Genomic DNA, 12,981 nt, shown 5'->3' on the forward strand with positions numbered 1-12,981 from the left:
AGTCATCTGTCTCTGCTGTGTGGCTCTGTTGGACATGTCTTTGGGTGCATGCATGTGCTTTTGTGCTCTCTGCGCTGGCCGCATGCGCTACTTCTGCACTGAATTCTATGAATTACCGCCTTAATCTTTTCAGATTCGCAATTTCCCAATGCGCAGATTACAACAGTGTCCTGGAGCCTCAAGTTGCTCAGTTGTTGCATGCATGGCGGTTATTACATAATTTAGCCACAGCTCTTGGGTTTGGCTTCAGACCGTTTCATCATACTTCACAAGGCATGGCTCGCCTCTGCTGCAGCTGGTAAAACAAGTGTTTGGAAAAAACACCAGGGATCCGGAGGCTCCTATGAAGTTCAGGACAAACACGCTATACATACAGAACCACTTCATGGGTGAAAGAGAATACATCATTTTAAATTCATATAAAGGGCCGAATGAGTCCCCTATAATAAAGAAGAGCGAATGTGGATGTATGACATGTAACACAGAAATATGTATTCAACCTTGTATTTACAAAACAGAAAATTAAATCGTACATATAAAACAGCCAACACATTGCAAAGCAAAATACAACAAAAAACGTTTGTAAAAAGAATGTACGTATACAGAGAGCGAAGGTGCAATCAACAATGGCACCAATCCGCCAATGAGCATGTCCATTTTCTATTCTTGGTTTACACATCACTATACTCAGTGGGACAGTGCATGCCACCAGTTGGATTAGACTAGGGTGGTTTTAGTCATACAATCTCTTTATTACCAGTCATTTCCTTGGTATTTTCTTCACTCTGCATCAGTTTGTGGATGGTGGCACAATGTGGCTGATTGAGATCTGTGTGTTTTCTTTACTTGATTAAGCTTTAACTAATTGCCTTTAGCATTCAGTGTCTCTCAAAATTATTTGTTTTGGGCTTTCCGAGTGTTGCCAACAGAGACCAATCTATGATGGCAGTAATGGTACTGCTTTCTACTCTACCTCATTAATGACAGTTATTGTTGACATTTAATTGATCCGTGCGAGTGTTGGTGGGTCACATGGACATGGTTTTTTCTAGGTTAGGTATTTTGTGTTTTTGTTTTTCTTTCGCTGACTGTAGGAGTACGGTGTGGCCGTGAGGAAGGCGGCTTGTTATACTTGCTCGCAAAGACTAGTGTAGGAACCATGGTAGCCTTGGTCATTCTTTCCTATTTCAGCTCTTTGGAGTCATTTATGAGTATATGACAAGCATTGCGATTGACGTATTGTATTGCTTTAGAGACCGGAGCTTGATCTCAAAAAGTGTAAAATACTCGGGCTTGTATAATGCACGTGACTTTACAGTATACTAGTCGCCCTACCTGGACCTCCATGATTGGGCGGATTAGCCCCTTCGTTTGATTGCGCCTCTGCTCTCTGCATACTTACATTCTTTTTACAAAAATGTTTTTGTTGTACTTTGCTTTGCATTGTGTTGGCTGTTTTATATGTACAGTTTGATTTTCTGTTTTGTAAATACATGGCTGAATACATATTTGTGCGTTACATCTGATATATTCACACTCGCTCTTCTTTAGTATAGGGGACTCATTCGGCTCTATATATTAATTTAAAATTAGGTAAAACAAGTGGTGACATAGTCAGTAGATGTGGCTTTTGTATAGGCATTTCCAGCCACAGTCCTCTGAGACCCCCATGCTGAACACTGGAGGGAAGAAAATTCTGCAGTCCGGTAAATTAGATCTTTTGTCAGTACACCAGAGTTATGGTTCTGGACTCCATGCTCTCCCCTACCTCAAAGAAGCTCCCCTTTTGGAATACATCTCCTTCATTGTACATTGTACATGCACTCAGAACATTCCTTGATGTCTGCATCCATTTGCATTGCACTGAATTGCACGCAGAAGGACACAAATTATGGAAGATTTATGAGGCACAACATAGCTAAGCTGATCTTCACTGGCCCTCGACCATGTACATCATAACAGTTGCTACATTGGTACCTCTGCCACCAATTGAGAGATCCCCAGGCCGTTTACACACTCCAGCAAAAGCAGTCCCTTCAAAAATGCAATCAATTTACATTTGAAAGGCTGTACAGATTTACTTATCCCTATGGAGAACACAAGGTCCACACACTCAAAACCCCTAGAGAGAGAGATTAATTGATGGCACTGAAGGGATCAGAAAAAGCCCAGAACCCCAATAGATTAAACAAAGGATGGCTTTCAGAGCTTCTCTGGTTTTCCACCCTTAATGTATTCATGCTTCTTCTTGATTTGGACAATTTGTTTTGGTGCAAATTAGTAGAAAAACAGGGCAACATGTATGATCTCTCAGCCTCAAGGTGCTATATAATGTTATACTGGAGCCTAACTGAATAGCGATCTTGTAACCACTGTTGGAAGGATGAAAGTCTGAATCACACTGTGAGAAGTGAAACTAGAATCTAAAAGTTACCCTGGGATATCCAGAACAGATACATTTGCTAAGCCTTCTTATATCACTTTAATATGTATACATATCCATATATCACCTCGCCTAGGACCAAACGCCTTCTCTGTATTTCCTAAAAACAAAGGAAAATTTGTGGTGGTGGATTTCACTTTTATATCTAAAATGTACCTGGCAAATGAGATCAAATCATAGTTAGCTGTTGGCACCATTCACAGTGATAGCATCAACTCAGTCGGAGTTCACGCTTCAGGAGAAATATGGGAACTGCTTTTATGTTCGTGATATAGAGCCCATAAAATAAGAAACGAAGAAAGAGGCAAGGCTACGCGTGCGTGCATGCGCATTGATTGTTTGAGAAGGGGTGATAACGGGGAGATCCAGGGATTTTGGAAAAGTGCAACCATTCCAGAGAGGAGTTAAGAAAATGTCAGGAACATGCAGAGCGGAAAAGGGGGACTTGGCAAAATGACACAGATCCTTTATTGGCAGTATGATAGACATGGACATGTGAATGGTAAATATCGCAATGCATTTAAGAGTAGCCCTGCTATCTCATATGGGCCAGTACATAGATTGGTGTATAGCCCTTTAAATTGAAAATACTGCAACGCAATCCATGCTAGGTATTCATGCAATCTAAAGTTCACTTTCAAATCTGTAGTGTTTCACAATTTATTTTAAATAGCCCCTCAATGCATCTTATCTTCAAGACCCGTCCCTACAACTGTCTCTATCAATCCTATACACCATTTCTGATCTTGACCAAGATTCCTGATCAATAACATGAACATAATTAGCAATTATAACACTTAATGACATCACATCTTCCCCTTTCCATGAAACACAATTGCTTATTATGCAATGTATTCATAACACTTTTGCTTACTGTTACTTGTTTCTGGATTATTTCTGCTTACTAATTGATCCCTGTAAACCCCAGTTCCCTGTAACCCGTTGCTGAGACACTCTCCAGATTTCTTCCAGGCACGCACAATATCGAGTTCTCATGCTCAACCTCATCTCGAGTTAGTGCAACAGGCTCTGGATCACTTTGAAGCAGTCTCTCTTACTCTGATCTAGTTCCATTACCAAACTTCTTGCATCACACATTACTTTCCATGCTTAATATCTTCACAGAACTTGGAAGTAGAGCACTCTCTTAATAGCAATTACTTTCCATGGCACCGAGAGCACTGCCAGTGTCTTCTTCCCTAAAGGAAGGTGCTAAACCCTTACAATCTCTCCCACCCCATTTCTTTTACAAGGGAAGAGGTTAATATGTTATCTCTGTGTTTCTTGAAAGAATATATAATAGTTGAGACTTACATGTAACCTCTTGCTGTACCACGGTTTGACGTGCCTCCTTTATCCATCCAGACTACTGTTCTGTGATTTCCCTTCATCCTTATAAAGTGGAGATTCTCTTGTAGTTGAGTAAGCGTGCGTCCGATTTGACCGCAACATGTTCTGCAATTTCACCTTTCAAGGCAGACATCAAACAACAGCCAGATGAATGCATTCCTCGGTTATACGGTTCATTCAGCCCATTTGACTGTGGATGGTAAAGGGAAGACCCTTAGTATTTGAAACCATAAGCATAAAGGAATCACTTCATCTCTTCAGAGGACAAAAATACCTCAATGTCTATCACTGACTCAGTTGAATATCCTTCTCTTGTCAAAATGTATGCTTCAAACACATAAATGCGTATGTTGATGCACATTCCACAAATTGTAGCTCTGGCCACTTGGAATGAAAGTCCACCATTTCAATGGTATATTTTCACATCAATGGCAATACGTTTAATACATGCATCAGAGGAATATAAAGAAATAAAGCCCAAAAGTACCCTTTTACCAAATATCCAGAAAGTGACTTTAAAATGTTTCCGTCAAATGTAATCTATTCAACCAAAGTTTAAAAATAACCTGTGAAACCATGCAAGTGATACAAAAAATACATAAACCATGTTGTTGGTGTCAACCTGCCAATAGGTGTGGATCATTTGTTGTCATGAATACTAGACAATATCAGGAGGAATATTTAAGACATTAATATAATCAGAATACATTAAATCCAACTTGACAGCGATCCTACATTTGAAATAAACTTTATTCGATGTTAAAAACAAATATCTGTATATGTAAGAAAACAATTTTGGCAAATCACCATCCACTTTCCTCTATACTAGTCTACACATAAAGGAATGCTCACAGAAATCTGGAGCAACCTACATGCAGCTCCATCAAAGTAGCACAAAGGTGGCTTGAACCATTAGCCCAGTATGCAGATGCAGTCATAGATTCATTCATTCAAAATACTTTTTGCAGGGAGCTGGTGATTTATTGAGAAAAATATTGGGGATTACTAACATTTCCTCAAATTACACCTTATTCACAATGAACATTATAAGACTAAACACATCCATAGCACATAATAAGGATCTTGAAGCAGTGGAATGGTTCCGTATACAGTTTGATGCTGTTGGAGCCAAAACGTGTGTGCGTAACAATTGTTGAAATCTATTTTGTACAAAAAAAGGGCTTTGAAGAAACATATTTACAGTCATCTTGAACATCAAAGAGTGCAATCATGGTGCCAGTGTACACAAACGTTTTTATGCACCAGTTTAAGACCATGCCTATTCTGAAAATAGATAATTGGAAACAACTCAAATTTCACAAGCGCTATATAGAGCAGTAGTAAAAATATGAAGTGGATCCACACATGAACTAAGTTTGGCCAATAACGGCTCATAGTTAATGAATATATCAAATTCACCATGGATTTTAGTGCAGAAGAAATTCACATGTTGGACATGAAAGTACAATCTACTCAGAATGGAATCAAAATAACTGTTTTCAAAGCCAAAGATAGAAATACTCTTTTTCCTACAAGGAGTCTTTATCCTAAATATGTAATCGGAGGTCTACATTATAGCTGACTGTTATATATTAAAAGACATTAATCGTATTAAAGTGAATTAATTGAAAAACAGAATACATTATTTGAAAAATGTATTGAGAAAGCATACACATACTCAATGCTAAAAAAAAAAGTATTGAAAAGAGCATTAAGTACAAAGTGGCTTACAACAAATTAATGTACACAAGCAATCTCCATATTTAGCCAGTGTCAACTACATGTACAAAACAAAGTGGTCCCATTTAAAAAGAAATCATTTACAAAAATAAGAAATTATTAGAAAAATGATTTAACACTTTTCCCACCTGCCCCCAAAGTTTGCTTGCATGAGAAGAGGATGTACTAATTAAAGTAGAGAAATCAATTTAAGAACCCTGAGTGCTAACTTTCAGTCTATAGAGGTGGGAGATGTGGGGGTGGATTACGTGCGCTTGCTCTTAGAATTTGAGTTATAAAGAATAAAGCAAAGGGCCGGGAAAAAAAACACATTAATTCTTTCGATGAAAAAATCACCAATGGAAATAATTATTGTCATATAGAGATTAGAACATTGGGGTGAAAAGGGGACAAGGGCTTTCACCTGTTGATTAGAAAAAGAAAGCAGACATTTAGAAAGTGGCTAACATCTTACAGGGCAATATTATTACAACAAGATGCTGAAGCAATGGTAATGAAGATGAAGAGAAGGGATATAAGAGCCATATGGCAACTATTGAATAACTATAGCAAAGACCAAACTGTGGCCTTGACTAACATGGTGACAGAAAATCAGTGGATATCCCACTAATTGCTATGAGAGGAAGGGCAGTTTTTAGTCCTAAACAGACTGGGGGAATGGGATGGTGCATACCATTTGACAAGACTGACTTGCTGATGCTAATTAAGAAGGCAAGTTGATCGCGAGTCCTAGGGCCCGATGGCATCACCTACATGATGCTCAATGATGCCTCAGAGGAATGGGCTGCATTTATGTCTGTTCTCTTCAAAACATTATGAAGATGGAGGGAGTTCCTAAATCATGGCAGTCGGCAATCATTGTACCAATCCACAAGGGAGGCGACAGGGCTGACCCTGAAAATGATCGCTCTATCGCCCTCCTCAATGTACTGAGAAAGACTTTTGGAGAGGTCCTGCCGAGTCACCTACAGAAATGGATCTCAACTACCAAAAGATATGATCCCAGACAGACAGGGTTTACAAAAGGAGGTAGGGACAGATTTAAACTTGTTCCTGCTAAACGTTCTGAAGGGCAGAGCAATAGAAAAAGGGGTGAATATGTGCATGGCCTTCATAGACCTTAAAAAGGCCTTCGATAGTGTGGACAGACAGCTGCTCTGGACCAAAATGGAATCTTGGAACTGTTCAACACACTTGTTAGCAGCGATTAGCTCTCTCTACAAAGACACCAATGTGAGAATCAGGCTCAGTGCGCAGGGTCTTCTTTCGAGTGCTATATACACAAAGAGAGGGTTAAAAGAGGGATTCCCGTTGGCCCCGACACTCTTCAATCTATTTATGTCTGACTTGCCCTTACCATTAGATGTAGCTACCTACTTCTAAGATAGGTGACCATAAGATAGGTAAGATGTTATTTGCGTATGATCTTGTTCTTTTTTTTTATCAAGCCCTGATAGGGCTTCAACAGAGCCTATAGGCATTGCACATTTTTATAACCAAAAATGGTCTTGAGATAAATTCTAGAAAAAACACACAAATCATGGTTTTGGATCTAGAGCTAGTAAAGGGCGTCGAACATACAAATGGTATTTGGAAAAGATCCCATTAACAAAAGTCCAGTCTTTGGTCTACCTCGGGACACACATTAACAATAGGAGAGACGACGAGCCGAGACTGTTGGCATTGAAAAAAAAAGCAAACCTGCTGTAATCACAGCCGATTGTGATCCACAGAAGGTTTCGCAAATTTTCAATAAAACCAGTGCCGACCTTTTCTGAAGCTAAAGTCACCCCAGCACACATTTTTGGAGCATAGGATTTTCTTTTTACGCCGTACAAAGTGTGGGCTTTCCTGGAAGGGGCTTTCTGGAGGAAGATCTTGAAGCTCCCAAACTTGATAGTGAGATCCGTGATAAGGTACGAGTTGGGATTAATATCGTTATATGCAAGAACAGTCTGGAAGTCACTGGCACTGTTTCGGAAATGCATGTTACCAACTCCTCCTCTGCCCTTTGAGATCCTTGGTACAGCGTTGGGTAAGATAGGCCCCAACATCATGGGACAGTGGGAGAGTTGCTGTAGGGCCATGCTGGATTCTGTAGATGTGAATTTAGAAACATTGGTAATGAACCCCGAAAAGATTTTTAAATAATCTGGGAGTCGGACTGGATCTGTACAATGGAAGACAGGAATATCCATTGTTTGCAGTCGGCTCTTGGGAAAGAAGTTAAGGCCCATGGCTGCATTCCGAGATACTTGCAGATTTTTGCTTCACTTTGGTATCGGACGCAGTTCCTTAGATTCTGTCTTAACCTGCACCCGACCAAGGAAATCAAGAGGATCTATCTCAAGTCGAATGACGTGGCCTGTAGATTCTGTCAGTCTGAGTCTCAGATAGAAACGCTCCAACACGTCACAGTATATTCTAAGGGTTTGACGGCAGTCAGAACTAGACATCTGAGCCATTGTGCTCCCTGGATCCGGTAAGCACCGGAATCCCCTTGTTCTCTACATGTATTCAGCTACATCTCTACTGCTAGACTACTTTAGAATTAACTTACTCCTGACATATTCTCTGTCTGTTTACCTCAACAGACCACATACGATACTTCTTCCATAAGAATCTCCCGTCCTGATGAAGGCCTACACCACCATAGCTCACCAAGCTAATCTTGAAAATGGCCGAAATACTGTTGTGTTGACTTGTTTGTTTATGTTGTTTCAACTCTAGATTGTTCCCACGCCATCGTGCTGATCACCAGACTATTACTTCACTAAGTTCTCTAGTTTCCTTCCAAAGGAATCCATAGAGAATGTACAAGCCAAAGAATCTAATATGTCAAATATTTGTCATTTGATCAATGTAACTTAGGTACTAGACCTTGTATGTTTAACATTGAATATCCTATGCTCTATAAATTCAAGTGTATCACTTACTGCACATTAATTAAATCTGAACTGTAGTAGACAGAATTCTCCGTAATTCTGTGTCCACCAATTTTGTTGAGACTAGTCCAGGATTCAGTTACTCTATTGTCAGCATCGAGACCTTTATGACCTTGCTCATTTGTGTTCTTTGTTAGATATGGTAGGGGCGCAATAGGTCCGGCCCTTAAACTATATCAAGCACAGGTTAAGGCGTCAACAATATATGGGGCGCAAGTCTGGGGTCACGCTGATGTTACCACCCTAACGATTACATAGAACACATTTTTTAAATCTATCTTGTTGCTCCCACAAACTACTCCAACTAGCACAGTGCACATGCAGTGTGCTCTTTCCCCTATCAATGAAGAAATATGTTTATTATTGGTTCTGGGTTTTGGAATAACCCAGAGTTAGTGAAGTATTGCGAAGCTTTAGAGCATGTGATGTCGCTGGGGGGATGACGCAGGAACCAATGGCTGGTCCATGTTAAGCAGTGGCTTTCTTTATTGGGTCTATCTGCATACTGGCAAAATCTGTGAAACAATGGAGTGTGACGCCAGGGAGAGAGTTTAGGAAGCCTTTCATAGATACCAACTGACCAAATCACTATTATATGAAGCGGAACAGAACAAGTGGATCACTCACAAAACTAAATCCTTCCTGACCAAGTTACATACAATGAAGCCAGTAATATATGCTTTACCTAAGGTTCACAAAAATCTTAGTGAACCACCTGGGGGACAAATAATAGCCGCTACTGGGAGTCCATTGGAGCCATTAGCACAATATGTGGATAAAGTAATACATTTGCTGATACAGACATCAACAATTTATATAAAGTACACCACTGATGTGTTTTACTTAAAATCAAAAAAGTTACTTTTGAAGAACACAATATACTATTTACAATGGATGTCTGTAGTTTGTACACCAATATTATGCATAAGACTGGTGTGGAGGCTGTAGAATGGCTATTATTAACCTCTGAACATCGTGGACCTAATAAAATCTTCACATTGAGTCTATTAAAGTTGGTACTATCTAATAATTTCTCTTGTTTTGAGGACATATATTACATTTAAATCTCTGGAACCTCAATGGGGGCAGCGATGGATGCCCAGTTACGCGAATACTTACATGGCCTACTTGGAGGAAGAATTTGTTTTGAAGATCACGAGGCGGAGCAGTCATCTGAAGTGTCTATATAGATTCATCGATGATGTCTTTGGGGTATGGAGTGGTACATCGGAAAGTGAGGAAGAGTTTTTTGAATTTATGAACACCCATATCCCTAGAATCAGGTTCACTACACAACACAGCACAACCAAAATCAAATAATTTTTTGATGTACAACTATATGTGAAGAATGGTAGACTGGAGACGACAGTCTACAACAAATTGACAGACCATAACAGCCTGTTACTTGCTTCAAGTTTTCATCCCCGTCAAGCAATTGACAGTATACCGTACAGTCAATTCTTGCGGTATGAAAGTGCAGAAAGCGGTTACTCAGAGACTACTATTTTAGGAGCAAGAGAGAAAGCAACATTAGTACAAAGGGAAGAAGCACTGAAACAACACAGAGGTCAACCACCAACAAGTTAATGTATGTCACTACATATCCCCAACAAAGTCACAAAATCAAGAAGATCCTGAAAACGAATTGGGACATGTTGAAAATTGACTTGACCCTTGCACAGTTGTTTGATCAATTACCAACTTTTTCTTATAGAAAATGTAAGCCACTAAGAGACTACCTCATTCGGGCTAAATACACAGAACAACAATTGGAGGAAAGAGCATTTAAAGGAACGTACCCTTGTAACAATTGTCAGCACTGCAACAATGTTATAAAGGGTGATTTTATCAATCACCCCTATGAGGGAAAGAAGAGATCATTAAGACATACTACCACCTGTGACTCCTCTAATGGCATATATGGCATTAGATGCCCCTGTTGAATCTCTTATGTTGGGCTAACCACACGCAAAGCTAAAGTGAAATGGACTGAACATAAGTTGAACGTTCAAACGCACTCAGCACATCACAAAATTGCACAAATGAGATTCATCATTCTTGAACAAGTAAAGTTACCAAAACGAGGAGGACATTGTTCTGACTTGAGTGTCGTGTAGACCGATGAGACCTCCGTCCCCAAGTGACGCACAGGGGAACGAAATAGAAACCCGCTGTGCGACCCTTGAGGCCACAGGTGAGAGATGTCTTCCCAGATCCACGGAGCCTCTGGAACACCGATGCTGCTGTCAAGAAGGAATGAGGTTAAGCACCAGGCAATCACAATACAGGCAGGTAAACAAAAGAATCTAAAGTGTCTTACCTATCTGGTGTAAGGGAGACCCAGGTAACCTAGTAGGGAGGTTCGAGGCTCAAAAAGATACAGCGGTCCCTGGAGTGGTAGAACCGCAGGTAAGCGTGGATACGGGTAGGCCACCTGTAAGATAGGGCTTGACTTGGGCGTAGAAGTGCAGCAAGATACTCAGGGATGATCCAAAGGCAAGTCGATGTGCAGTCCAAAAAATCCGGCAACAGGTAAACAGTTCCAAGCAAAGGTACAAGGGGTGTCCAAGAGAGTCCAAGATAGAGTTCCGTGGTCGAGGTAGCAAGGAGCAAGTAGTAACGCCAAACAGGGTCCGAAGCCAGCTGAGAAGCAATGATCGTCCTGCCTCTCAGTTCTTTATACTGTGTGTCCCTGGGTCATGTGACGTCTCTGGGCCATGTGACGTCCAAGATCACGTGAGGAACGCCACACTGTATCACGTGACCGACGTGATGACGTAACGCCGCCCCTTCTGCGATATATCCTCCAAGGCAGTTGCCAATGCAGGAAAGGTTGTAATCGAGCCCGTACACCAAAGAAGGTACGGTGTTTTCGGTTCTGTGGGTTCACCGAATCCCTTGTGCCTCGAAGCTGGGGTGGAGATGTTGGGGGAATGTGAGCAGTGTTCTGATGTGGGGAGGCCTGATGTGCTGAGGATCGCCTAACAGACATTTATCTAACTTGCTTCATCAGCAGGACATTTTTTGGATTGAGCGATTAGATGCCCTAAATACAAAGGGAATGAATCAAGAATATGATTTTCCATGTTTTCTGTAAAGTATTTTCTATATATGTTAACATTTATCATACACCTGTTGTGAATACCATTTGAGACTACCTTGTAAACGAATCTTCAGTTATCATGTTTTAGACCATTATGTGTGTGGATGTGATCTTTTGCTTTAAATCAAAATATCTAGCTTGTCCTGTTTATGTTCTGAGCAGGGATATGCGTAATGAATAAGTGAACATCAATCAAGATGGGCTCCAGGTACAATGAACTATGAATTCAAGACAGTCTGCCTCATCACGAGTTGGGTGGTATCCCGGCGGCGGATACTGCCCAGGCTAATAGCGTTACTGCCACCCGGTCTGGCGCTATTAGCGCCGGATCAAGGTTTGAGCGGCAATGGGTATTCCCAATTGGGTCCATTGCACCCAATGGGGCATTTTCGGATCAATTAGTGCGTACTAATAGTGATGCGCTAATAGTGCTGCGCTAATTGCGACTGAGAATGGGGGTTAGGTTGGTACATTTATCCCCAGCTTGGAGGTGGGGGTAAATGCTGCCAGACTTGTGATTGGATCCACCCTTAAATGCGGCAGCAATGGCGTTACCACTACATTTAAGCGCTACCGCCCAACTTGTGATGAGGCCCAGTATATCTATAGCAGTTCCCCAAAATTATCTTTCTTGCCTGTTAAGTGTATAAAAGGTCCCTATATGCTGCCTACCGAGTATAACATTACTATATCATGCAATATTAGGCACAGTAATTAGTTATTTAAATAAACTATTATGATGATTAGATTGAGTGCAGGGCACGATTGTTCATTATGTGATTTGAGGCATCGAATATTACGATCATCCTGGATCACTTGCATCTAGGTTCATTGGATCCTTTGTCCTCTATAAAATGGCTGCCATATTTCCTTTAACATCAGTTCTAGTCTGAGTTATCACGTGACTGACCGCGTGTCATGCACAGGTCACGTGACTGAGAACTAAATAAAGCGCTGGTACAGGAAGGGTGGCTGTTTTCACAGCTGTCTCCTTGTTCCTGTACAGAGTGAATTATGAGGTAAGTCTATTGCACATGAGTTACACAGTTGGCTGCGTTATTGAGCAATGGGTTTGTGTTAAAACGTAGTTACTACAGGAAGGATGTGTTTCTTGATTTATAAGGAATGCTATGGTGATCAATACTGAGTCACGTTAGATACTCGCTACCATGTTGTTACAACAGATTCAAGCATATTGTTAGGTAAGCGTTAATGAATGAGATAATGGGTACAGAGGGGGCTATCATGTTGAGCCATTGTTGCGTGTTGGCATATAAAAAATGATAGGACTTTCATGTTCTCTTTTGATTTGTAGGGAATGGCATTGTGATCCTCAATGAGTTCCGTTAATCACTGGCCGTTTAGGTGTTATTTACAACGGACTGGAGAGAATCTATTTG

The 12,981-nt window shown here is 40.7% G+C and overlaps 1 protein-coding gene across 2 annotated transcripts in view; it reads right to left on the reverse strand.

The window, feature by feature from the left end:
- The window catches only part of CARD9 (caspase recruitment domain family member 9), a 496,386-nt gene that overhangs the window by 451,458 nt on the left and 31,947 nt on the right, over nt 1-12,981 (reverse strand). For both annotated transcript variants that reach the window (XM_069609572.1, XM_069609573.1), the window contains one exon: nt 3,758-3,983. In XM_069609572.1, the coding sequence (XP_069465673.1) occupies nt 3,758-3,834 (77 nt within the window). In that variant the 5' untranslated portion in view covers nt 3,835-3,983. Of the gene's footprint in view, nt 1-3,757; nt 3,984-12,981 lie in introns of those variants that run through there.

Source organism: Ambystoma mexicanum, chromosome 8 (genome assembly GCF_040938575.1).
Source record: "Ambystoma mexicanum isolate Mex_15411 chromosome 8, UKY_AmexF1_1, whole genome shotgun sequence".
Lineage (NCBI taxonomy): Eukaryota > Metazoa > Chordata > Amphibia > Caudata > Ambystomatidae > Ambystoma > Ambystoma mexicanum.